The following is a 26330-nucleotide window of genomic DNA, read 5'->3' on the forward strand; positions in this document are numbered from 1 at the left end:
CCCCCCCGTGCTTGCCAGGAGGGCCCAGTCGTATCCTGGGGCGCATCGGAAAGAGCGTGGCCAGCAGGTCGAGGGACCCTCTACTCAGCCCTAGTGAGGCCACATCTGGAATAGTGTGCCCAGTTTTGGACAAGGAACTACTGGAGAGGGTCCATCGAAGGGACACAAAGATTATTAAGGGAGCGGAGCATCTCTCTTATGAGGAGAGGCTGCGGGAGGTGGGCCTGTTTAGTCTGGAGAAGACTGAAAGGGGGTCTCATCAATGCTTATAAATATCACAGAGGCAGGTGCCAAGGTGGTGGTGCCACACTGTTCAGTGGTGCCCAGAGACAGGACGAGGAATAATGGCAATAAACTAAAACATAAGAAGTTGCACCTCAACATGAGGAAGAACTTCTTTACCTTGGGGGTGGCAGAGCACCGGAACAGGCTGTCCCGGGAGGTCATGGAGTCTCCCTCTCTGGAGACATTCCGAACCCACCTGGACGCATCCCGTGTCACCTGCTTGAGGTGACCCTGTCTTGGCGGGGGGATTGGACTACGTTATCTCCAGAGGTCCCTTCCAGCCCTAACCATTCTGTGATCGAGATCGGCTGCAGCTCCTGGGGAACCCCTTGGCTGCTTCCTGCATTGGGCTGTGCCATGAAAGAGGGACATTCACCTTGGACTCAGAGTGTGGCAGGAGTCACTTCTGAGGAGACTGAGAGCTGCTGGAGCGGCCCCAGCCCTCAGCCAGTCCTGCCGGCTCCGGGTGCTGCTCGGCCTGCCCAGCTCCCACCCATGACGCGAGGTGATGTTCACTCCCAGCCTGGACTGCAGTGACAAAGGCGCTGCCTCCTGCACCCCAGCAAGGGCCGTGAGCTTACACTGCCATTGTAAAGGATGTAAGGAAGTAATTTAGCTTTCATCTGGGAGATGGTGTGGTTAAGTGAGTAAGCCTTGAAACACCACTCTGTCTAGGATGTCCGGATGTCTTGGCGTCAGCTTCTTAACTGCTTTCCTGACTCACATTGAAGCCTAGGGAATATCTACTGGAAAACTGACTTCACAGTGGATGTCTGCAGATTGTCACCTCTCCCTTTGGGTACTGTAGTGACCTTTAACTCTGGAAAAAACCATGGGTATTTAAAAAGTTCACTGTAGCTTCAAAACGCGTTGTCAGAAGTTTTGAGGCAGGACATTTGGAAAAACAGCCTCAGACTGTCATGAGTCATAAATAATGCCATGAAACACTGTTTCTGATTGCTTACTTTGTTGGTCAGCCATCAAAAGGAGATAGAAGTTCCTGCTGGTAAAGTGTAAGCCCAAATGAGAATTACCTATCAAATATGTATTGGTTTGTATTACAATTATATAAAAATAAGCATGTTTGTACTCTTGAGTTATTTGATACAATTTTGTGCTTTGTGACATTTTCTTTTGAAATCGTTACATATATGTGTATATATTAACATAGAAATGAAAAATTTTTCCAAACTTTGGAGAGTGACAGTCTCAGTTTCTGTCCATGAAAGTACTGTTATTTAGTGGTTTTCATCCATGTTTCTCAGATTGTTTGAGAAAAACAGGGGAGGTGCCATTGTCATACTGCAGAAAGAGGTTAAATACGCGATGTCTTCATGAAGCATCAAGTAGCTGTGAATAACTGAGTCACTGTAGCCAAGTGTTTTCCCTTTGGGAGATGTGTTACAGTCATATTTTTATGTGCCATCCTATGTCTTCCCTGTATTTCTCTACTACCTGGGTTCTTCTAGAGTTTGAGCCTGCACAGAGCAGGCCTTGGCAACTGCAAGTGTAACAGTTCGTCTGATAACACCAAGAATGCTGCATGATCAACAACACTTTCTATTTGTGACAGAAATAATTACTGAAGTAGGGAGCATATTTGGTAGCTAAGTCTCATTTTCTGTGCCTCCTTGGGTGCTCCCCTCTTACTCTCCCCTTCAGCTGATAGGAGGTTTCATGGAAGGTGTGACAGGGGACAGTTGGGTGTGGAAGAGTGTTTGACATTCCTTTTGTTGAAGCACTGCATTCCCTTGTTTGTGCTCCATTACTGCCCAGGAAGCCAATGTACCTCCACGCTGCACTGTGCCGTGACTTGCAGGCTCAGCACTGATAATACCATGCAACTAAGCAGATAGTTTGTGTTCCTCAGCTTTTGTGGCTAATAATGGCCACTAAGTATAGTGCTGTGCCTGATTCTGAACTTCTGCAGCTGGTGAAATATTTTAGTTGCATTATTATGGATAACCCCATTATCAGGCTGATGAAAGTGAACCTGATGCCTTTTTGCTGCTTGTAGCATCTGCGTCACTTGTCTCTTGCAAACACAGTGCTGCAAGGCTGGAATGCCCAGCTCTGGATTAGAAACTTAATACCTGTCAGGAGCAGAGTACTGAGAAACATTTCAGCTGTTAAATCTGGAACAGACTCAGCGGAAACCATGGAAAATAACAGCAACATTTTAGGCCTCGGAAGGCTTAGATTCAGATTTAAAGACATGTCTCAGTTGGCGCTTTAAAGGAAGCATTAGTTATGTGGTTATGCTTGGATTTGCCTCCCACCTCTAGTTTTATTTTTATGTAAAATTGTGAAAATGTGCTGATGCATGGCATTTGTAGTTCACTGCGAATGCCTTGTGTTGGCTTTTGCAGTTAAGATTGTCGCTGTGTAAAAAGTTAGATGCAGAAAAAAGGTCAGTATTTGTGTTTTCCTTTCTCGAATTCAGCATTTCTCAATACTTGCACAGAGGACATTTTGCTGAAGAATGGCTCGCAGGCCTGGCTGGCAGAAGTAATGTTTATAATGGAAGGAATATGTCCAGAACACCACATTGCTGTGATGGGAGCATGAGCTCAACACACAGCTTTCTGCTGCATTGTGTATCACTGACCTGTGTGACCCACCTTTGGCAAGACACAGCACTCTGATGCCTCTGCTCAGGAACGGATTTACCTGGAGCACTCAGGACTTTGTCTCTTTCCTCCCCCACATTAGCAGTGCACACTGCAGTGTGCCTGTCACAGCACACAGTGGTGCTTGCCTGCCTCTCTTCTCTGTCCTGTAGCTATGGTGAGCCTTGCCATGATGCTGTTCCCTGTGCATCTTGGTGCATTTTAGAAAGCCTGAGGTGTGAAGTACTACTGTTGATGCAGCAGCCACTGTTCTTGTGGAGAAACTGAAAGGGAGGAAAGTCAAAGTGAGTTGTGGGTGGTGCAGGAGTTAAGAGCAGACTTCCATTTCCAGTCCCCCAGTGTTTCATCTTACCCTTACTTCTTTGTACCTAATTATCATTCTGTGACATGAAGGTGGTAGCACTGCAAACTGCTTTGACATTTGCAGAGCACAAGCAGAAGAACAATTCATTTTGTAACTTTCAGGCAGATGCCTGCTTGAGGAAATTGGAAAAGGTGCCATTAGGTGTAAAGCAGTTTGCAGAAGGGTTCTGGTGTAGTTATTGTCACAGCATGGGCCCAGTTCTCTTTAGGAGCTTAACCTTCCTCTCAGCTCTGAGGCTCTCTCTCTGTAGTTTCAGACCTCTATAGCCAGAAGGGAGAAGTGTTCTCATGCCCATTCTTCACCAGTAATTGCTATCTGAAAGCAGGTAGTGGTGGCAGCAGTGCATGGTGTTTTGTTAAAATGTTAAATTTTAGACAATGCCAGCTTGAAAGTGACCTTAAAAATAATCTTTTAACAATAGAATCAGTATAATAATCCTTATACTGAAATGCAAACAGTAGAATGATAGGCTAGAGTTCTTACACCAGTTCTTACCTGGTGTGCTATGTTTCTGCTCAGTGTGAAATCTTCAGTGAGGCAGGGACTAGCATAGGGCTGGCACCCTCTGCTTCTCCCAAGGATGCAACAGCATCTGTTCAAGCTGTAGTGCAGAAGAAGCTGTGCCTGGCTGAGGAGGAGGATAAAGTACACGAATGGTTTGATAGTACAACTCATCTGACCTAGTGACTAGCTGTCACCAAGGGGGATGGCTGTGCTTTACAGCCTGGACTAGTTCCTCTTCTCCTCCCATCTCTGTTCTGCTACTGGTGCAGGTCTGCCCCTGCAGTGGCCTGATTCAGGGGACTGAGCGGAAGGAAAGCTTCCCAGCATTTTGCAGGGCTAATTTTCTGCTGATTTTGATTCTTGAACTGTCTCCTGAGACATCAGCCAAGTGTTGGTGCTAACACAAGATGGTGCAATGGGAATACATAGCATGCAAGGGGGAGTAGAGATGTCCTTTTGTGCAGCAGCTGGCTGTTAGATTGTATTATCTGTACGCTCATAACAGCAAATGCCACAAATCCCTTCATAGGAATATGGGTGTCAGAGATACTGCAGCAGGACATCATAAAATCTGTTTTTCTCATCCTGATTTTCTAAGGAAAACCAGCTGGAAACATGTTCACATGTATCTGATAGAGCAACTGCTAGACTAGGGGATAAATATAAAGCTAAATCAGTTTATGAATCTCAGTGTGTACAAATAGTTGTGAAAGCCTTTAGTCTCTCATGTTCTCAATCTCCTGTCTCACATAGTGAAGACTGTTAATGCTTAGAAAACATTCAGGCTGGCAAGGCATGCTGGAGGGGCTCCTAGGCAGCTGGCAGCAGTCTGTGTAAAAGTACAGAGAGATTTCTTCACAAGAGCTTTAGCTCATCATATGGAAGCACTTTGATTTAGAAGGGCCAGACGTGCTACATTTGACTTCTGATGGACTATTCACAAAAATAATCTTTTCTGTGGCTTTTACTCTTTGCTAAGGATAGAGAGAAAAGCTGCTGGAAATTCATTATTTATGGTTAGATGCTTCCTCCTTTTCCAGACACTTCCCCATGCTGAAATACCTTGATGATTTTGCAAGAAACTATTTCCATTCCAATGAATAAACATCTCAGTATGAATCTAATGTAATGTTTATGAAATAAGCTGGATCATGGCATATAAGAAATCTAAAAAAAATATCTTTGTTTCACATGACAGTATAGTTGTAGACTCAGAATTTCATCAGGTTTCTCTCCATCAGTGGTATTTATAAAGAACAGTTTCACAGTGCGATAGCCAGCAGTTGCTTTTCATGCCTGAAGCATCACTAGAAGATAGCAAAGAGATCTGAATCCAGATTGTATGTTTTTATGCTTTGTAAAGTCCCTCTTCATTTTCAAATCACAGGGATATTGCTCTCTCTTCTGTGTCAAGAATGAGGGGGAGCTTATGTTTTGTTAATGCCAAAAAGTGACCATTCCTAGACACCATCCAGTTAGCCACAACCCGAGCGTCTGTGCTATCTCATTTCTTGTACCACTCTGTGTTTATATTTTCTCTCATCGTCACTATTCCTGATAGAGCCCAGTTTAGTAAATTGTCTGCACTGATGTGTGAGAAAGTAATATTGCTGCTCTGAGGAGCCTACATTCTGTGAAAAAAAAAAAAAAAAGAGGAAATCTGCCATCATCTGCCTTTCTTTTTTTTGGTCATTGCTGGGTAATATTTTAATCCAGTAATTTTTTGATCAAAATCTTGCAGGTAGTACATGCCAGATGGACTTTTTGCAAAGATTGAATGAGGGATTGTTTGTCAAGCAACTGTATCAGAAAGGATTTTTCACGTGGGGGGGAATGTGCAAAGAAAGGCATGACAACACTTGTGTGCCTATTCCTGTAATTTACTGGTGGATTGAGTTTAGTGGGTTTCGAGGGTGTTTGATTTTATCATATGCTGTGTGCCATTTCTCAGTAGTCTTTCAGTCTGCTTTGTGTTGTCAGTCTGAATTGTGTTGTCACCCACTGTAAAGTCTTAATCCAACGAACGCATGTATGGTTAACTTTATTCCTATGTGGAGACTTGTGAAGGAAAGCCAGCCATCTTCTAAAATTTCATGTGATAGAGGCAAAGGTTCATTATGTTTCTCTGAAAATGCAGGATCCATCTTGGCATTTTATGTGTATGGCACGTGCAATACAATGAGGTTATCAATGTTTAAAATATAAAAGAAAGTCAGAAGTGAAAGATGGCAAATATTTTTCATCATGATACCATCAAAATAAGGGAAACTACCTAGGGTCACCCATCATGTTGATGCTATGTGGGTGCCTGTTCAGAAGAAGTTTGGCCAATCTGCCTTGGAGAGATGTTGATATCAATAAAGAACCAAGCATACACACCCAAATATCAAAATATATCAATATATCAAAAAGTATCCCATTTGCACAAACTGACACCCTGGCTTAAGACTCTCAGTATTTAGTAAAAGGATGCAAACTGGATTGCAGACAGAACTGCTGTTGCTGTCCTGCGCCTTCAGCTTTTCCAGAAGTTTAGTCTAGAGTTAAAAATGTGTTTATAAAGTACTGCTGGCATGTTTGCATTAATGACTGCTGGTTTACGTATTGCAAAATTAATTGCATTGAGTTAATAGTGCACTTGACTGCTTCAGTGTTGTTGGAATTAGATTTCACACTGCTGAGCTGATGGTCTTGTTTGTGACGCAACAGAGCGGTCGCCATTTCCATGTGGGTGCTGTGTGCACAGTGGAGGGGTGGTTCAGTCTTAACACATTTGTACTACAAAAAGGAAGAGTTTAGTTGCTAGGAAGTGGAGGGCTGATGTTCTTAATCTAACCCCCTTCAGCTATCATGAAAAATACGGGAAAGAAAGAAAAAGCCAAACAAAACCCTGATATTCTTTATTTTTATTATAATTTTAACAACATGAGTAAATTGAAATCTGTAAGCAAAGCAATTACATGAGGAGGGTCTAATAAAGTTGTTCAAGCTACAACCTACTTTGATTGTTGAATCAAACTGAATAAAGCAGGCTGCTTTGATGGGTTTTTAGCTTCCACGAACATAACTGGCAGTGACATCTTCTTTTGCTTTAATGGCAATGGTCTTCTCTGGGCTGGGAGTTTCATAATCAGCTGGAAGTAGAAAAAGTAGAAAAATAAAAATTGGTCACTACTACAAATAAGAAATCTCATCAGCTTCAGCAGGATCAGATTATTTTAAAAATTCTCCTTGGTCTGAGAAGAAGAGCAAGTCAAAATCTGTGGATCAGATTCTCAGAGGTTCCATGACTAATGGTGATTACGGATCTTAGCAAAGCCAAACTAAGCAACCCAACCCAATCACTGTAAAGGTGTTTACTGTACTTGACACTGTAGAGGTTATCCCTAGAGGACAAATGTTGAGAGCCTGAACTAAATTTCTTTACAAAAGGTACAGTCAGTAATCCAAATTCCACCCTTGGACTTTAGGGAGAACTTATGTGCTTAGAAAGGGAGCTTCCCCAGGACCACTGCTTTAATATTTGGACTGTGTAGAAGGAAGAGGAGGGATGACATCATGTACCCAAGGCAACCAACACATTTCCTTTGCAGCAACTAATGTTGTAAGATGCTGTAGTAGCTTTTTACTATCACACCTTAAATCATCAGAGAAGTGAAACGCACGGCATGTTCCCAAGCTATGTCCCTTCATGTTAGTGCTGGAAACCATCCTTCTCCAACACATTAGGAATCTCTGTTTGATGGGATTCTTTCCTTTCTGCAGCTTCTCCAAACCTCACCATCTACTGCTCAGTCTTATGAATAAGAGAACCATTATAGCACTCCTGCTTCCAGCAGCCACACAACCCCTTCCCAGGGAGCACATGTTCTCCATCCCTGTGGCACACTTGCTTTTAAGGAAAAGTACCTGCTTTGCTCTCCATCCAGAAGGCAGTGATATGCAGCAATGTCCTTCTCCAGCTGTTGTTTGCTGGTCAGCAGATTTTCACGGTCCCGCTGCTGCTGCTCCGTTTCTACTTTGATTTCTCCCATCTCTGCCTCCAGCTTGGAAATGACAGAGCCTAGGTTCTGCAGTTCGATGTCATGCCAGTGCTTGGCGTCATATAAAGAGTTCTCCAGACCCCTCTTCTGTAAGGGCAGGACAGCAGAAGATAAATCAGTCAGCTTTCATATGCTTCACAGTGATTTTTATTCAGGTTTGGCCAATATCTCTATTGACTGTGTTTAAGTGGAGATGTAATGTTTTGAGAATTCCTCTCTTTAGATACTTTGATATTAGATATTATCATTATAAAAGCTGAACTACTTTTACAAGGTGCAGATATTCCTCACATTGTCAAGTACTACCCACCCAGCAATCTCAGTGAAATTATTATTCAGTGTGAAGACACTGAGGATTGAAATTTGGAGCCTGGTTGTCAAATGTGGGACACTTAGTGCACTGTGTCAATCAAGAAGAGCCCAGAAATGTCTGGCATCTCTGGAAGCAGTATCTGCTGGAAAATGGGACTCAGTCTTAACTCTGCATCCCAAGATGGGAATGTTCTCCTCAGAAGGCGTGTTGAAATCTCACAGAATATACCCACTGAAAGCCCAACACTACCTACCAAGGTTCTCAAAGATTCGGTTTCTGCTTGCAAGCTCTGTATTTTGCAGGCGGTTTCATGGAACTCGGTTCTGAGGCCCTCCACCAGCTCTTCCTCCTGGGTTCGCACGGCAGCCGTCGTTTCAGCCGCCTGCCAGTAAAAGACGGTGACTGTCATCACAGCCCACTCAAATTATGTTCTAGCTTCCTTACATACCAAACTGACAGTTAATGCTTTCACAGTTTGTGGCAATTCTGACCTTAAGTTTGATTACTGTATATTAAATCCCTCGGTTAAACAATTCTGGATACTTCCTACTGTCAAAATTATCCTATTTTCTATGCATTTACTGTAAAATGGCTTATGCATTTTACAGCATATATATTTTATCCATGTCAACAACAGCTGTTCAGAATTCATACTAGTACATTTAAAATTACCTATAAAAAGAAAATGTTGCTGTAATTGTTGATTTTGTAGCTATACTATAATATTTTTTTTTAAATTAAGTGTTTTTACTTAGTTTGTTGGTTTCCAGAAGGATTCAAACCTCGATTTTTCACAAGATTCTATGAGTCAGCAAGTCATATCACAGAGGTCAGAAAAATAATTTCTGTTAATTGAATTAAGTCATTATGCAATTTCATACTCTTGTGGCTTTGGGGTTTTATATGTGTTGGTTCAGGCACCTTGAAAATAGGCGAAGGAAAAAGTACCTTCGTAAAAATAAAATGTCTATACTTTTTAATAAGGGCTGAAATCAAGGCTTTTCAATCCAGTGCTCTGGGCTTTCTAGCAAATACCTACATTTCTTGTGGTTGATGCTAAAATTAAACTATGCAAAATATTTCCATTCCACTCTAAAAATTCATCTTGACCTTGTTCTTCTTTTCTGATTATTCATTCTTTTATTTTAAAAGTAAGATCAAATTTTTAAAAATCTAGGACGATGCACCAGAAATAATTTTATGTAATTCTCTTTGTACCATCATGTGAACCCCACACCTTGGACATCATGAATGAAATAGTCTCAGTTGCAAAAGGTAATTTAAGTACCAGCTAAGTCTCAAACAGAACTTTGGATTTAGGAACCTGTGTTGTGTAGGGCTGAATTTCATTTCAAACACCAAACCTGTCCTTTCCAGCAAATTATACAGAGTATTTTCTAGAAATACTTTGTAGGGACTTGTGCTTCAGAAATAATTCCACCTCACTAGTGCTAGTGAACCCAGCCGAGTGATCACGGACCTGCCACTCTGGAGTAAATTGTGTCTCCTAAATTGTGTTGAGAGTGTAGTCTGCAAGTTATTATGGTATGAGGACTACAAATGCCTCTTTTTAACGAGATACACAGGGAAGGGAAGGTGCCTTTGCATCTATATTTATAGCCTACACAAATTACCTGAAGCCTGGCATCTTTCTCACATTACTCTTGCTGGTGGCCCAAATGCTACCTATAAATCCAGCTTGTCTTTACAACAGGTGACACTGAAACACCTCCAGGACTTATCCTAAGTTCTCACAGCTACCTGACATTAGTGGTGTGAATGATAGAACAGGCAGATGGAGTAGATGGAGGTGGCCACATCAGGCTCTAAATACCAAGGATGACACAGCAAGTAAGCACACACTGAATGCACTCTAAAGCTTTTGGGACACACAGGGTTTCCCCATTCTTCTTACAGGATTACCAGCCCCAAGAGTCCATGTGTGTGGTGCTGCTGGGCAGTTGGCCTCAGCTTTGGGGTTCCTTCTGTAGAGAAGTGCAGAAGTAACCTTTGTGCCCTCTCCACTAGGTAATTCGTGTTTTCTGGGGACTCTTCCTATTCCTGACATGCTCCATAAGGGAAAGGCTATACCAAATTGTGGTGACCACAAACAACTGGATTAATGGAGGGAGAGGATGAAATCTTCATCCTAAATTTTTATCATGTTGCTGCTTGAGTTTCCTAGGAATCTGTGGATTTCAAGCACATCTGTAAAGTTCTGAGCCAGGCTTTGTGTATGAGCACAGAATCCCTCATTAGTCTGTTTTTCATGGAGTCAAGATAATGATTAGGATGATTAGTGATAGAAAACCAACATGCAGGTCTGATCAGCATGATATCTAAAGAAGTAAAGTTACTTTGATAAGCTCTTGAGAGTTCTGAGAACATTTTAGCAAAGTAGCAAAGAAGGGAGAAACAACTGACATAATTCACAAGATTTTTTAAAACCTTTTATGAGATCTAGTGTAAGAGACAACAGAAAAAGCTGTGTAATCATGTGCTCAGGGCAGAACATTTCCATGGATCAACAGCTGGTCAAGAGACAGCATGTGAAGAGGAGGATTAAGGTCTACTTCCATTAAGACAGAACCTTAACAGCTTGATGCGTCAAGGTTTACTGCCTTGGGAATCAATCATGAAGTAGAAGGATTTATGGATGGCAGAAAACAATACCAATTAGCAATGAGCAATAGTGGACGTGTGGAATCAAACTACATGAGGGAATAGTGCATCATTAAGCAAAGCATTTTCCAGGGAAAAATATTAAATAGCATGCATGTCTTACAAGGGTTTAAATCACTTGTGTCAATTCAGGGAAAAGCTTTGAGCGTTGTGGACAAAAAAGTGCACAGGTGAAACCAACAGACTGGAGTTTTGAGGTTACTAACTCATCAAGTCCAATGTGAAAACCTGTTCAGTATGAATTTAAATTTATGTGTTTTGGTGCCCGAATACCCTTGAAAAATCTAGCCAAGACTGCAAGTCTAGTCACAAGGCAAAGCAAATAAGGCAAGGAAACAAGTCAGAAAATAACAAAAATACTGCCCTCATGTCAGTATTAGGGTATCATTTGAAACACCTTGTGACCTGGTCACAGCTACACCAGGGAGTATGTGCAGAAGATAGAAATTAAAATATTAGGGACCAAGGAAACCCTCATAGAGACACATTGAAAAAAATGGTAATGAAGAGCAAAGAAGTGGAGGGAACTGCTTTCCCTCTTCTGATGTTACAAAAGAGTAAGGGCAAATTTTTCAGAGTGTGGATAACCAAATGGTACAACTTAGCCACAAAAGATGACATTAGTCCAGAAGCTTAGTTGATAAAAGCTAAACTCTTGTTATCTGTACAAATAGTAACAATCTGAATAGATCTGTATCTGTATGAGATACAAAACTGCATCATCTGGATTTAATGGGAGTTATATTTGGGGTCAAAAGCCCCTACAATGTCATACCAGAACCTGTGCAGAACAAGAACAGATCTTTCCAGAAATCTGTGATATTCCGCTTCTTCCTCTCACTAAAAAAAACCAAACAAAACCAGGAACAACTGAAACTAGTAAGAGCTTAGAGTGAGATGGCCAAGTAGGGATGAGTTGGGTACCAAAGACAGGATAGAGCAGTCCACTATGAGCTGGCAATTTTCTCCCCAAATGGTATCTCTGAGCAGCTGAAAGATCAGATATTGAAGGCATGAAAGAAATAAGAAGTTGTAAGGGTGTGTTTTGCACAGAAGGAGAAGGAAGCGAAACAAACAGGACAGGGAAGTGAGAACACTGAAGAATTTGGTGCCATCAGAGTGATGCTCATTTTGCTGAAACCTGTCAGTGGGTCAGGAACAGATTTTTCTTCTTTATTTTGAAAATGAACTCAGAGCTCGCATATATCTCTGCAAACATATTTCTTGGTCTTGTTCTTTTTTTTCTTGCTATTTCAATAGCCTCTATGCCTCTCATGGCAGCTCTTTACCTTGGAACAGGGGGGAAATATTCTTGCTAAGTATTTCTGTAGCACTGCTGTAGTTATGATTAGCTCTTTAGTGCTCTGCTGTAAGAGCCAACTCAGAATGAGATGGCTTCTATCATATAAGATCATCCACTGAACTTAATGTTTCAGTTCTGCAAAAATACTGACTTCAGCCAGGTACTTTGGAAAATGAGTGACACTTCATGACAGAAAAAGCTGCACTGAAAGGATATTTCAGACTCAGCCTCAGGAGAGAGAACTTTTAAAGGGAATGGCTATTATCATCATCCCTTTTCATTTCTAAGTTAATATCTAGTTTTCCCACTGCTGCCAAAGGAAACAATATCAAGGAGAAACCCATAAGGAGTCTGTAGTGTAGAGCAATGTGTTTTGCCTCTCTTGATTTATAGACACTTGTAAATTATTCAGTGGAGGAACAGTCCTAGTAAGAAGGGTAATGACTGTGACATATCCTACAAAGAAGGTATCAACCGATTAAGTTTTTTTTCTTAGCCAACACTTCAGAGCCCTTAAAAGGCTCCCACAGGCACCTGCAATATGAACAGGGCCACTTCCACCACTGCTTAACTCAGTGAATCCCACAAAAGCCCCTGATGTTTATGAGTGTATTTTCTCATGGACTTGGACCAAAATCTTTTAGATTTCTAATGTCTTTTTTGTAATAAGAAAAAACCCAAACACCCAAACCTCAAAGATACTGCAGAGTATTAGAAAGATTTTGTGTTTGCTTCAAATCCTGTGATGTTGGAGAGGGTTACAGAGTGCTGACCTTGGTACGGAGAAGGGCACCTGTCTCAGCACGATTCTTTTCAATGTCTCTCTCCCAGTGGATTCTGATTTTTTCCAGAATGTCATCCAGGCCACTTCCCATGGGAACATCAAGTTCTTCGAGCTGAGATCCAGCAAGCTGTTTGTATAATACCTTCACATCCTTGAACAAAAATAACAGACATAAAACAAAGTGAACTGGACAATCGAATGGTATCTTCAGAGAAGCTTGAGGAAGAGCTCTTTTGGTGCCGCAAACAGAGAGAGTAATTAAATTTTGTCCCAGAAGGTGTCTCTACATTAATGATTTAGTGCACTGGAGGGTTTCTTTTTCAAATTTTTGCCTTGCTGCCTCTCTATAGTGGTGCATTCCTCTCACCCCCTTGGGCTGCTCTATGATCTCAGGAATTCTCATTAGGTCTCAACCTTGATCAATCAGTGGCTCTTGGGCTGTTAAGCTCCCCCTGAGCTTATCAGAAACACTGTCTGTTCCCTGTTGCCTAACAAACTTCTCTCGCCTAATCAAGGAAAGGGACAACAGATAGTCAGTTATGCTCAGTTAGCCTTGGAATATTATTTGCCTGAATCATAGTCCAAGTGGAACAATATTATTGCTACCAGACTTCTGAGGAAAATTCCAATAATTATCATCTTGGATGACGACCAGGATGGAGACTGACAGATGACTAGAGCCAATCATCTTCTGACCCTATAAACAGTGGTTCTGAGTGAGGCCCTTTGAGCTCTCCTGGACTGCAATGGGCTGTGAGCAGCAATCTCCCTCTGAGTGGGGCCTCTCAGAGCTCGGGAGCTCCCAAGTTTGCAATACTCAGAGGACCATTGCCAAAAGCTGATCATGGGGCCCAGGCTGATACCCTTGCTACTCCTCAAGGCTCAACCCTCACCTGCTGAGAGATGCAAAAGCATCCGAATGAGTATTTCACTGAACTTGAGATGATGAAATTTTTAACAGGCACTTTTTACATATTCTTTGTGTCTGTGTATGTGTGTATGAATTGATTTAAATATCCTATAGCAAAGTATAGTATACATATTGAATAGGAAATCCTATTGGATCATTTTGTAAATGTTAAATTAGTCAAGGATCAGGTGCTGACAAACCCTCGAACTATAAACTGTTGACCAAGTCTGAGGTTAAGTTTGGACTTGGCTGCACCTAGTCTCCATGAGGACTTTAGAAAGCAAGGGGGTCTGCTCTGAACCTCGTGATTCAATGGGAGGGCCTCCCCTAACCCTTTTGACCCCTTACCCTTTAGCACTTTTACCCTTTGCATCCCCAGTCTCTATGTAAACCATCCCAGATTGATTCTAATCTGATTTTCCTTTGTGAGCTTCATCTATGTGGGATGAATAGGGTGAACCTTGCCACCAAACTTAAGTTGTGCTTTCACAACTCATTAAACCTGCTTTCACTAACACCTTTGATGGTGATTCTTTGAAGTGACCTAAACCCCTCCTTTGTGCCACTGTCCCTGCGACTTGCTTCAGTGTTGTGCTGCTCAGGAGAGACTCAGCTTGGGAACTGAGCAGCTTGCTAAGCCAAGCAGGATATTTTCAGAAGAACCTAGTTAATGCTCAACATTAGTGCAACAGGACCAGAGCACACGCATTTTCTCCTTACATCGGATCTCGGTGTTGAGATGTCCCCCTATGTGACTGTGCAACCCCAAGACCATCATGGGGTGTCTGACATGAAATGAAGTGATGACGTCATTTCCATGTAGTATTTATCAAACGAGAAAGAGTTAAAACTTAAATGTAAGTAATTTGATCATGCCTCAGGGGTTAGTGCTGTAAGTTAACAGGGAGGAAAGAAATAAGAGTAGGTTTCAGGAAAATCCCCCCACCCAGACATGGCAGGCAGAGTGTTTAATGTTTGCTTTGCACTAGATGTATGATACCAACCAGATGAAACAGGCATACACTGGCTTTGCATTGTCCCAAGTCTGGACTTACTTCTTCATGAGTCTTTGACAGCAAAGTTAGTTCTTCCTTCATGCTCTCTATCTGACTCTCCAGGTCCATTTTAGTTAAATTGGCATCATCAATCACTTTATATAGGGAATTAATTTCATCTTCCACTGCCTTTCTGAATGGCTGCTCATTTTCATACCTGCAGAGAAAAAAAAGCCAAACCTTAACAAAGCACAGCTCAGCAAAAAAAACCCTGCCTTTTTTTCTTTTTGAATGACACCGTTTGTGCTAATTAGCTCGTGTGTCCCAGACAGAGGCACAGAAACACAGACAATATACTTTCCTCTCACCTTGTTCTCTCTATACTTTAATTTAACTGCCTGAAGTACCCTGTCATTAAATCAGAGTGTAAGAAAACAGGCCAAGTTAGCAGTCTGCACTACGGTGGTTATCAGCCTGGTTGGGTTCCAGAATAAGCACAGAGAGGCACGTGGTCTCTTGCTATATCTGGTATTTATATACAGTATGACTGTGGGTGGCTTTTTCTCAGTTTGCTTGACTGTAAAATGAGAATAACTACTCATTTGTCTACATAAAAATTTTTCAGAGAAATGCTTAAAGAAAACACACGCACATCAAGCATTACTTTTACTAATGGACACGGTGATGGAAGTCTGGTCTTTGTTCCAGGGCCCTGGCCCATCCTTCAGACCAAATCCCAGTAGTATCAAAATAAACAGGAAATTTCAGTGATTGGTTTGTCAACTAGAATTGCTGTTTGAACAAATGGCTCATTTCCAAACCATGGCTGTAATGGAAACGAAATTTTGGCAGGCAGTTGCTATTCCACAGCATGGCTTCCTGTGTTGGTCTTGTTTGTAACCTTTTGTTTTAGCTTTCCATTAAAAATATGCATTGCATTGTGAATCTCCTTGGGTGTGAACCTTTTGTGCCAAACCCATCCAACCTGGGGATCTGGTGGCCAGGAAGGTTAGACAGGAGGGCTGGCAGCTGATGGGAAACAGCTTCATAAACATTTTGCCCCTTGAGAGCCACCTAAATTGCTGGGAGTTCAACAGCTTGGGAAAGTGGCACTGATCCCAGCGAGAATCAGGAGCTTTTACTATGCAGTGGATTGATTTGACATTGGTTTTTTTATGTAGACTGCTTGCCCAAGTCAGCTGACATTTTTAAAAAGCATTTGCTGGACATAAAGCCATAAAATGAGTATCTCAGAGTTGCACCTTTCTGAAATAAAAGGCAAACCTAAGAATGATAAACACATTTTTTATATGATTAAATAAAACAATACCACAGAGAGAAACAGAAGTTTAAGGGATGATCAAAATCATAGGAAATAAAAATCAAATCATTTGAAATACAATTTTTGTGTCAGATCTTGCAATAAGCTGTATGTAAATGAACAAGTCCATTACGAGTAAAAGCTAGAAGGATCTTGTCTCCCAAGTAAAATGAAAGGAGTTTCATGCACTCACGTACATGAATATTAGGCCTTTCAAACAGAAAGACATTAAAAAAGTAGTTTGCCAGTATTTCAAATCTTCTTTTACTACTTATTTTTCTCACTAAAAACAAGGAAAGTCAGCGCAGCCTGTTTCTGTTTTCTTATCTAACATTTCCACACTGATGTTTGTGGTAGTTCAGCTTTTGCTTTTCAGCTGCTGTAGCAGAATGATTGTTGCTTCCAAAACCAGTTGTGTGCTACTGAAAATTACAACTAAGAAGCACATGTAAGTCTGCCTTTATAAAATGTCAACCCAATATTAAATGAATACTGACTTCTCAGTGAGAGACCAATACCTGCGTATCAAAGAATAGCTTAAGTAATATTGCTTGTGCACATTTTTGTTACTATGAACCTTCAAAATCTTCAAAAATAATGCTAGCATTACAATAATTTTGCTGTTGCAAAACCCCTCCCAAATCATGGGGTTGAATATACAACTTAAAAAACAAACCCATTCTACAAACTAAGCATTACTCCCGTAAGAAGTAAGCATTTGCCAAGGCAAAGTTTCAAAGAAAGTGGCCAGCTAGGTGCCACCACAGGACTACCTGTCTTTAAAATCTTCAGCACAGGCTTGAATATTCTCGGTGTGCAGCATAAGACGGGCATTTTCAAGGACTGCTTCACCCACCTAGAAGAAAGAGACAACAGAGCTCAAGCAATGAAGAGCTTCAGCACATGCACTACGTGCACTGTTCATGTATCTTAAGCAGATGTACAGCTTTGATTCTGAAAATAATCCTTTATCCTAGGGCTGTTCAAGTGGCTCATTCCAGATAATTTAGTCAATTAGTTTTGTACATATAAATTCTTTGCAATAGGCTGTAATTTGTCATCAAACTGTTCATTCCTCCTAAGCATCTTCTTGTAGAAACACATTTATTCTGATCATCACCAGTTTGCAAGGGGCAAAATTCATTGCTGTGCGCAAGTAGATTCATCATTTAAGTCCCATTTATACTTTCTAGATACAGATTAAGTAGACTTATGCAGTTCCTATTCTACTTCCCATATCAGCAGTCCTCTTCAGGGTCGTCCTCTTCAGTGAGCCACGGAATACTTGTTGCTCATGCCGCCTGCGAGCCCTCCTCAGCTCCCAGAGCGTCGTTTTTCTTCTCTGATGGGATCCTGTAGGCTCTTGCGATAGATATGAGACCTGAGAAGCAGGCAGTCTTCAAAGATTATTACACTGATTGAAAAGATTGGTCAAATAAGATTGTGGTATCATTGCTACGGCTCTGGGGTGTATCTCTAATGTCCAAGAGGCACTGAAGGGGTAAGCAAACCTGAAAGACTTGTGACTTAGCAGCTTGTTGTGATTCAAGAAGGCTACATAAAATGATAAAAAGGTAAAAAGGACCACTGCCTGCCCTGGAGTCACATGTGCACTGAGCTATGGAGGTGACCAAAGACATGCTGAATTCAGTACTGAACGTTTCTTTGGCCTTTTTCAGGAGACACCCATGAAAATTTGCAGTTGAAACTAAATCATCCCAAGAACAAGCGCAGATTTTTAAGCTGGCAAGGAGAGTTCTTGAAGCAGAAAAATCTTTCTTCAAATAACTAAGTCTGCAACTAAATAAGATTGTGAACCACCCAAAGCATTCTGCTCCTCCAAGGTGAAACAGACCATGCAATGGGGAAACCTCAAGGCTGCATCCAGACAAGTTATCTGAAGTACCACTAGTGGGATTGTTGCCTTAGTATGTTCCTACCTGCTCTTTGTCTGGCTGTTGGTGATGGGGTGGAGGTGGGCATGCAAGGCTGAAGCATTTCTAGGTGGTAGTTAACATTTACCATTATGAAGAGTGGCTTACTGCTCCAAATGTCTTACAGATGTTTGGACAAACAAATATGAAATACGTGAAGGCACCTGATGAGATATGTGGAGGAATATAACCTGTTCCTTCAACTATCCAGCCAGCCCTGCTGTGCAGCCCATGAGTACAGAAGACTTTTATATGCTCACTTGCACACGGAACTGTCGCCTCTTCGTTGTTCAACCCCTTATTTCCTTCTCCCTGACTTTGCGCAACCCCACATTACCAGCACTAGCCTAACTCCCCAAACCCTGGGTTGTCTATCTGTGGCATTTCAGAGCAGCTGAGCAGGGCTGAGACTCTGGGGACATACTACTCTGCTGTCCTCAGGTTCCCTTGTACCAGAACACCTGAGTTTCTCCTGAAAGATGGAGAAACGACATTTAGTATTTAGTTTTTACATGGCAGCAGCACAGAGGTAGAGGCACTTCTTTGATACAGGCTCTAAAATTTTGGTTGTTTTTCTTCTTTTTTTTTTTTCCTTTTTTTTTTCCTACAGAAGTAATTTTGTCTTCCTGCCAACTCATACATATGTGGATCTTCACAGAAGCTTTCATTTTTCTTCCTGACTCAAATCAAGGAGCAGAAATGCTGCCTTGTGATTTGCCTTACGCTGTTGAAACAAACCCATTTGCCTCCGGCAGGGATCCCATGTGGTTACAACATCTGACCTAAAGTCTGATGAAAATGAATGTCTTTCAGGGAATTGGGAACATCCTGCGAGCAAAAGTAATATTAAATCCTGTGAGCTGCAAAGTGCCACTCAGACGCACGTTAATGGCTAAGTTTAGAGCCTGAATCCAGTGTAAAATATCTTTGGGACTGCAACGAAAGCAGAAGCAGGGGACAGCTGGTGAATTGCTGCTGCCTGGATTTCTGCCTCTATATGGAGACAGACTGGTTTTTAAAAGTGCTTTCCAGTAGTGATTTGGTGGGTTTATGGAGGCATTTGAGGTGATTTCTTACCTGCCCCACAGTGGATGTCTTTACCAGAACCCTGGTACCATATTCTTGATGCATATTTTGATGATGGTCGATACCCTGATTCTCCTCTTCATAGACCAGTAGCTCATGCCAAATACTTAGTGAGAAAGTCCAGGGATTTTCAAAACTGCACAAGACCCTGAATTCTGCCATGTAAGTAGAAATGGTATTAAAAAACCCCCAAACTAATGCTTGGAAGTCTTCAGGAATTAGTGTTGCAGTGGGAGCCAGCAGGCATCAGCCTTTCAGCCATCCTGGAAATCACCTGTACCCTTTAAATCCGACAGTGAAGTTGAAGGATAAATAATGACACAGTAGTTTCTATGTAGAAACCAGGTTTCCTGAAAAATTCTCCCTGATTTGCATGAGCTGTGAAAGCCCTTTCCTAGGCTCCAGAAGAAGAGATGTAAGACTTCCATCTAGTGGCTCTTTTGTTTGATTAAATTGTCATAATAATCAACAGCTGGATGCAAGTATGCAGCATTAGTGAGACAGATTTATAGCCACTTTGTTGACACATATACTAAAATATATGAAGCAGTAGTTTAGGAAACACCCTTCTTTGTGTCCATTAGAAATGAGAGGGCTTGCAACGCTGCAAACACTCAGACGTTGCCTCCTCTGCTTGTAAAGCAGAAGGCAATGCTGTCCTGTCTCACAGGGCTTCTGGGAGTCACTGTGATGCTCATGTGGCATTTATAGAGCCAAAATGGGAAGTGTTAAAAAATGCAAATATTATTACTAATAATAACTCCTTTTAGTCACATGTTGTCTTTCAACACTCAGATCTGTGATGCACATACACCTTGTGATCACAATTTTTTTCAGCTCTTGAATTAACAGTGAATATTTGTGCTGTTAAACATCTTAACTACAAAGGAGCAACAATTTCCTTTGATTTCACTGTGATTTTATGGACATGAAAATGCAATGTTAATTTTTAGGAAAAAATTTCACGAAAATCTGCATCAACATACTGGCCCATTTGCTGGGTTACAATCAGCATCAAGGAAAACCAGCTCCTTTAAGGAAGTGTGCAGACTCCGGACTTGATAAAGTGTGATGTGATACAGACACAGGGGAGAATTTATTCCTTATCCCTGGTGACTGGCAACTTTTGATTTTTAACAGAGATCTGGCCAAATTTGGCATTGCAAGATTTACTACACCTTTCAAATTCTTAGCTGTGCTTTATCTATAGTTTTGTATAGTTTTGCTATTCTTAAAAATGCCTAAATCCTTTCTGACTGCTGCTAAATTCATGGCCTCAGGTGTGGCCTGTGATAATGAATCTCATGGCTTAATTATTCATGTAATGGAAACTTCTCTGGCTTTTAACTTCACTCCAGTTAAAGCAAATGATGCCTCCACGGAGAAAGATCAGAAGATGCCACTCTAGTCTTTCCTTCCACACGCACAAGGAAATAGTTGATATCAGACCATTGCCTTCAACACATTTTAATTCACGGCTAAAATCAGGCTAAAAGCATGCAGCTCACTGCCAAGTAGTAAACTCATAATGCTTTTGGTCATGCTTTCCATGTCAAACCCTTTCTCAGAGCCTGAAGGAAGAAACAAACCTCAAAGGCAGCAAGAGCAGCATTTCTTGCATTGCCCTGGGAAAGGTAATACCAGGAGAGAGCCTGAAAGATTGTTGGGTCCTTTGCTGACTCCTGCTGCATCTGGGGAAACTTCATTTATACATTGGATATTTTGTAAGTACACAGGACTCCATCAAAGAATGTCTGGTTCTCAAAGCAGGAGATACCTCCTAAAGAAATGATCTGTAAAACTGTAACATTGTCCGAGCATGAGGAGAAAATCTCACACCCCCTTTGCAGCTGCATGAGAAGGCAGCCCAAGTTTCCGCTGTTGGAGGTTGCTGAGAGAACATAATTAAAACTAATTTCTTGCCATGCTCTGTACAGCAGCTGATCAAGCTTTGTGCCATTTTGTGGGAGTTTGTTGTACCCTTAGATGAGTAGCAGAGTGCTATTTCACTCATTTACAGACACTGATCACGCACTGTGTTGTGTTCGAGCGTGTTACAAGTAACACTCAGCGACTCTCCTGGCCCCACAGGAAATAAATTATTGGGTGCAAGTCCAAATGTGGCAATTCCTCAGGCTGTTAGACCTGCATATTCTCCAGGCTTAATATTAACACCAAGTAAACGCTTATACCAAGGCCAAGTGCAAATAAAAGTAGCTCTATGGAGAAGCCCTGGAAGTCTTTCAAATGCTCTCAGCCATGCACAGGATGTCATGATTAGTCACAGCAGTGATAAAATTGGTCCAGGACATTGATTCCTTCTGCCTTTGTGTTTACTCCTGTGATCTGAACTGTGCTACCTGCCATCTCATAGACAAAATAAATCTCTGTGTCTCCCATACAGATGTAATTGAACGGTCACGGAAGCTGAGCTACTCTCTTCGCTTTGTAAACACCCTGGGATTGTTTCAAACATCCACTTTTCCCAGGTGCTGCCCTGTTCCATGGGAAGAAACTGCCATTGCAAAGAACCTCCTATTCTGCAGAAGAGACACATTTGAGTAGAGATAATATTTTCCACAAGAAGACCAGGATGAAGCCTGGAAGAGAAGAGTATGCACTGGGTAAAATCTGTGTTTCTGTCATGGATTTGTATTTCTGTCATGAAATTTTATTTCTCACATGAATTTCTCTTGGCAAGGATTTCTCATTTCCCTCTTTTTTTCTGCAAAAATCCTCCCAATTAGTGTGTGTCCACCTGCTCCGCTAAAAGCCAGCTGCCCAGGCAGATAATTAATGCTGTGAGCTGGATAGTGGCTTCCCATCATTCAACTCCCACTAGTGATCCCCTGCTGCAGCCATAGCTCTGACAATTGCAAGGAAACACAAATGTTTTTCCCCTGAGGACACATGCCGTCTGAGACACTCATTGACACATTTTTTTTCCTTTAGCTCTGTGTTTGGGAGATATGCTGGCATCCAGTTGTTATTGCTGGGATGACAACTACCCAAAATTTGGGATACTGGAGCACATCTCAGAAAGGTTGGGAGGGAAATGGGACCTTGGGTCCACTGAGACCTCTTCTGCACTACTGTAGAGATGAGCCTGTCACATTTCTGATTTTGGAGCCAGGAGAGTCCTATGTGGCCGTATCCTTGTCTTCTCTCTAGCACAGCAAGAGGAAGGGGCTCCTGTCTAGATTCCCCCCTCCTCCCCTCCCAGTTGCATATTTTTCTTTGCTGCTTCTTTTTCAAAAACCGTTCCTATTATGAGTGCTTGGGTTAAACCAAGTGGCTGGTAAAGTGGCTTTCCACCCCAAAACTTTCACAGCTGCTTCATGTGAATGGCACCAAGGGGTTTTTATGGCTGCCAGGCATCCCTCCAGCTGAATGCATGGGGCTGGCCAGGAATCAAAGCAAAAGCTCAGATTTTACAGGAAGCTGAGAACAGGACATGTCACTCTTAAAGAAATTAAGATGGATGTGGACATCTACAGAAAATCTAAATATATTTACAAAAATTACATCCAGAAATGTATCTGCCAAGTATCTCATTTCTGCTACGCATTGCTCCTGAACACCTTTTGCTTTTTTAACTGGGACGTGTCATGGCAGGAGTGTTCTGACTTGGTTTCAGCTGTTTCTGCAGAAGCTGATTTTGACATTATTTTAATAAATGTGACAGTTTTGATGTTGATGCTGTCATAATTTTTCCAATTAGCCCCAGGATGAATGAGTTAATTGGTGTTTGGGCTGGATGAGGTCCTACTTTGAGATTTGGTTAGATGCTTAGAGAAAAAAGTGAAGGAATCTATTAATCAGTATTGTACATAACAGCTTGGATCTTATTTGGGAAAGACAAAAGCCACTAAGTGATGTCTCTGAAGTAACTGGGAAAACTTTACGTGTTCTCTAACGTGTTTTGATGGTTAAATAGATATGGATTATGCTGATCTTTTTCTCTTATTTTCTATGTTACTCACAAATAAGCTATTGCTATATAGCTTTGTTTTTCTGATTTTTCTATAGAAAGAGCCCAATATTCAAGCCATATTTCATCATGAGATGCTCTTACTTACTCATAAAAAGGAAAGGTAGAGGCGAGGTGCAAGGATGACTATAAAAAAAGGTTGTAAGGAAGGCAATTTGGATGAAAAATTATTACACGAGCAGGTTTATCTGCACTGCAATGTTGGGGTTTTATATAAAGAAAAATCAAATAGTCCTTCCTCAGGTACTGACCATCCTACATTTTTGGTCTTAACCATAAGCCCTGGTAGGTTTTACTGGTGAGGTCTACAACTGCAAAATGGGACACTTGTCTGGAAAACATGGGATGGCGGCTGCAAAGCATTAACTCCCTGTTCCTCATCAAAGTTCCCATCTACCTCACTGAAATAATAGTTTTGAAGGGATGGCTTTTCATAAGCGCCCCAGATTCAGAGCACCTCAGCAGCTAGTCTTTTCAGCAAGCAACTGTGTGTTTTACCCATACAAAAAGGTAGCAACTTTAAAAGTTGGTGCTTAACTGGGTGTTTCTGACATGATCTTATGCCCCCACGTTCAAATGACATTTGTAACGTCCTGCAGGAAGACTTGCCCTAATAATGCAGAGTAAAACTGGACAGCCCCAAGGTAAAACACACAATTTCCTTGGGGAACTTAGAGTTGGCATTCAGGCTTTCTGAAGACCCACTGATTGCATTTGCTGCGCCTGCACAAGTGATGCTGGGAAGATGTGTGCAAGATGCCGGACTCCAGTTCTTCAGAGTCCCATCTGCTCCCACTGGCTGGGACTTGAGGAGCCAGCACTTGCATGGTGCACCGAGAGAGACCTCAGCGGACAGAGTTCTGTGTTCACTGCAAGCAGGACATCGGTCTGCAAAGTCTTACTGGTTTTACTGGTCAGCAAAAGGAACCGTTTCTTGTCCATGAGGTCAACAGAGAGACCACTTTGCACAATAAACATTTGTGCCATATGGAAAAGGTGGGAGTAAGGGATGGTGGGGTGATGACAAAGGGAAGGAGTCACTCATCTGTAGCCATGTAATTATTATTTTTAAATAAACAGGGCTTTTGAAAATATGATTAAGCAAACAAGGCAATAAAGTAAAAATCTGAATTGCTAATAAAAAAAAAAAAGTGCTTGTAATACTATCATGTTGAGGGATAACCTAATTCAGTCCTGGCAGTTTTCTTTTAATAATTTTGCTACTCAGTGTAATAACCACAGATTAAAAAAAAATAAGGAAAAACCCCCCACCCGTTCTAATCAGCCCAGACTATGGCGCCTTGGGGTGCATTTCCATCGCTCCCATGTGCAGGATGCCTGAGGCAATTCTCCTGCTTAATAGGCATTTTCCACAACACACTGTGAAATGATAATGCTAATTATCATGAAGATAGATTTAAAACCCTCTGTCTATGGCACCGCGCCTTGAAATCAGGCGACATTCATCAGCAGCATCAACCCTCGCCGCTCAGGGTTGCTCATGACTCCCCGTGTCCCTCCAGCTGCCAGCAGCGCTCCGGCACTCACCTGATGGTAAATCGCCTCCCAGTTCTCCCGCAGCGCTCCCCAGGTGCCCACGGTCGCCGCCTTCTTGTCCAGGTAGACTCTGATGTGCTCCTCCAGCTCCTGGTTGACCTGCTCGAGAGCTCGCACCTTCTCGATGTACTCCACCAAGCAGCCATTCAGGCTTTCGTAGGTGAGACCCCTACCCTTATCCAAGCCCGGGGCCAGGGGCACGGCTGAGGCGGAGCTGCGTAGACCCTGGAGGAAGACGCTACTGATGCCCAGGGCTCTACGGGACACTCGGGTGCCCAGGCTGCTCACGCCGCCGGTGGGAACGGTGCCCACGTAGACGCCGGGGGGTCTCGACAGGCTCACTCCACCTCCGACGCTCACCCGGCGGCCGGGCGGCCCCGCGCTCTCGGCCGTGGAGGAAGGGGGCTGCTGCCCCAGGAAGGACGACCGGCGCCTCGGCAAGGGCATGTTGTCGCTCCAGCCTGCCGAGCACCGCCGCTCAGCCCGGCCGCCTCGCCCCGCACTGGCGGGAGGGATATGCCGAGCCCAGCAGGTTGGGGCTCGCGCGGGATTTCGGCTTTGTGCGACGGCTTTCTGGAAGGGGGGCTTTGTGCTGCCTGGGAGCAGCCGTCACATTGTCCGGGCGGCTGCTGGGTCAGCAATCCCATTTCAGGGGAAATCTCCCTGCTGCTGCTGCTGCAAATGTGGCAGATGAAAAGCACAATAGTGTTTACGGGGACAGCGGGACAGGGATTCGGTACAACGTACGTGTTAAAATACCAGCAGTGTTTTCTACGCTGACACCCAGATGATTTCCTACCCTTATAACCACAGGTATCGAGATATATATTACAAATGTATTTGCTGCCCACGCCAGTGGTTTCTCCAGACAGAGTCTACCACAGCAAGATATTACCTAAACTTAGCAAACCCCAAAGCTCTGAGGAGCCAATAGGGCCACAATGGAGCAGAGCCAAGCCAGCCTTTTGCTGCTGCAGAGTAAGGAATGCTTCCTCAGCCCTGCTGCTGCAGCTTCTGGACTTCTTTGCAGTTTGTCTTTACCAAACAACCGAGACTCTCTGAGACAATCCAGCAGATTTTAATTAGGGAGAAGCACCCTCACATCTACCCTTGCTCAGTGAGTTTAACCTCGCATAATCAATTGCACTTTGTCACCACATGCGGTCAAAGAAGTGAAACTGGCCCTTGTTGAACGGACAAAGTGAGGCAACTGCGAAACGAAAGAAAAGGACAGAACAATCCTAGAGACTTACTGCAGGAGAGATTTCCCCTGCTCTTCTTTTTACGTCACTGTTCTTTAGCAACTATGATCAAGTGGATAGTTTATAGGTATACATGTTCATGGTACAGTGGTATCCTTGACAATACAATGTTACATCTAGCTTTTTCTACCTACACACAGGGATGCTTCACAGCCAGGATGCCATTCCAGTGTAGGATTACCATGTGCGCATCTTTGTGGGAATGATTGTAATGTGCTGATGTTGGGCATTGCCCTAATGCAGAGTAGGTTTTTACAGGGGCAGCGGTGAATCTTTGGCGAGACGGGATACAATCAGAAATTCCTGTCTTCCACTGGTGCCTAATCCTGGCTCGCTGGGTTGGTGGCTGAGTTTGTTTCACTTGTT

At 42.5% G+C, this 26330-nt stretch overlaps 1 protein-coding gene across 1 annotated transcript; it reads right to left on the minus strand.

Annotated features, from left to right (window-relative positions):
- Window positions 1–6674: 6674 nt before the first annotated feature.
- BFSP2 (beaded filament structural protein 2) lies at window positions 6675–25256 on the minus strand. Its single transcript, XM_064671363.1, has 7 exons — window positions 24694–25256; window positions 16908–16990; window positions 14874–15030; window positions 12898–13059; window positions 8393–8521; window positions 7693–7913; window positions 6675–6917 (listed from the first exon to the last, which is right to left on the minus strand). The coding sequence occupies exons 1-7, from the start codon at window positions 25147–25149 to the stop codon at window positions 6914–6916; spliced, it is 1212 nt and encodes a 403-aa protein (XP_064527433.1). The 5' UTR covers window positions 25150–25256; the 3' UTR covers window positions 6675–6913.
- Window positions 25257–26330: the final 1074 nt, after the last annotated feature.

The sequence above is a fragment of the Pseudopipra pipra genome, chromosome 1, assembly GCF_036250125.1.
Source record: "Pseudopipra pipra isolate bDixPip1 chromosome 1, bDixPip1.hap1, whole genome shotgun sequence".
NCBI classification, from domain to species: Eukaryota; Metazoa; Chordata; class Aves; order Passeriformes; family Pipridae; genus Pseudopipra; species Pseudopipra pipra.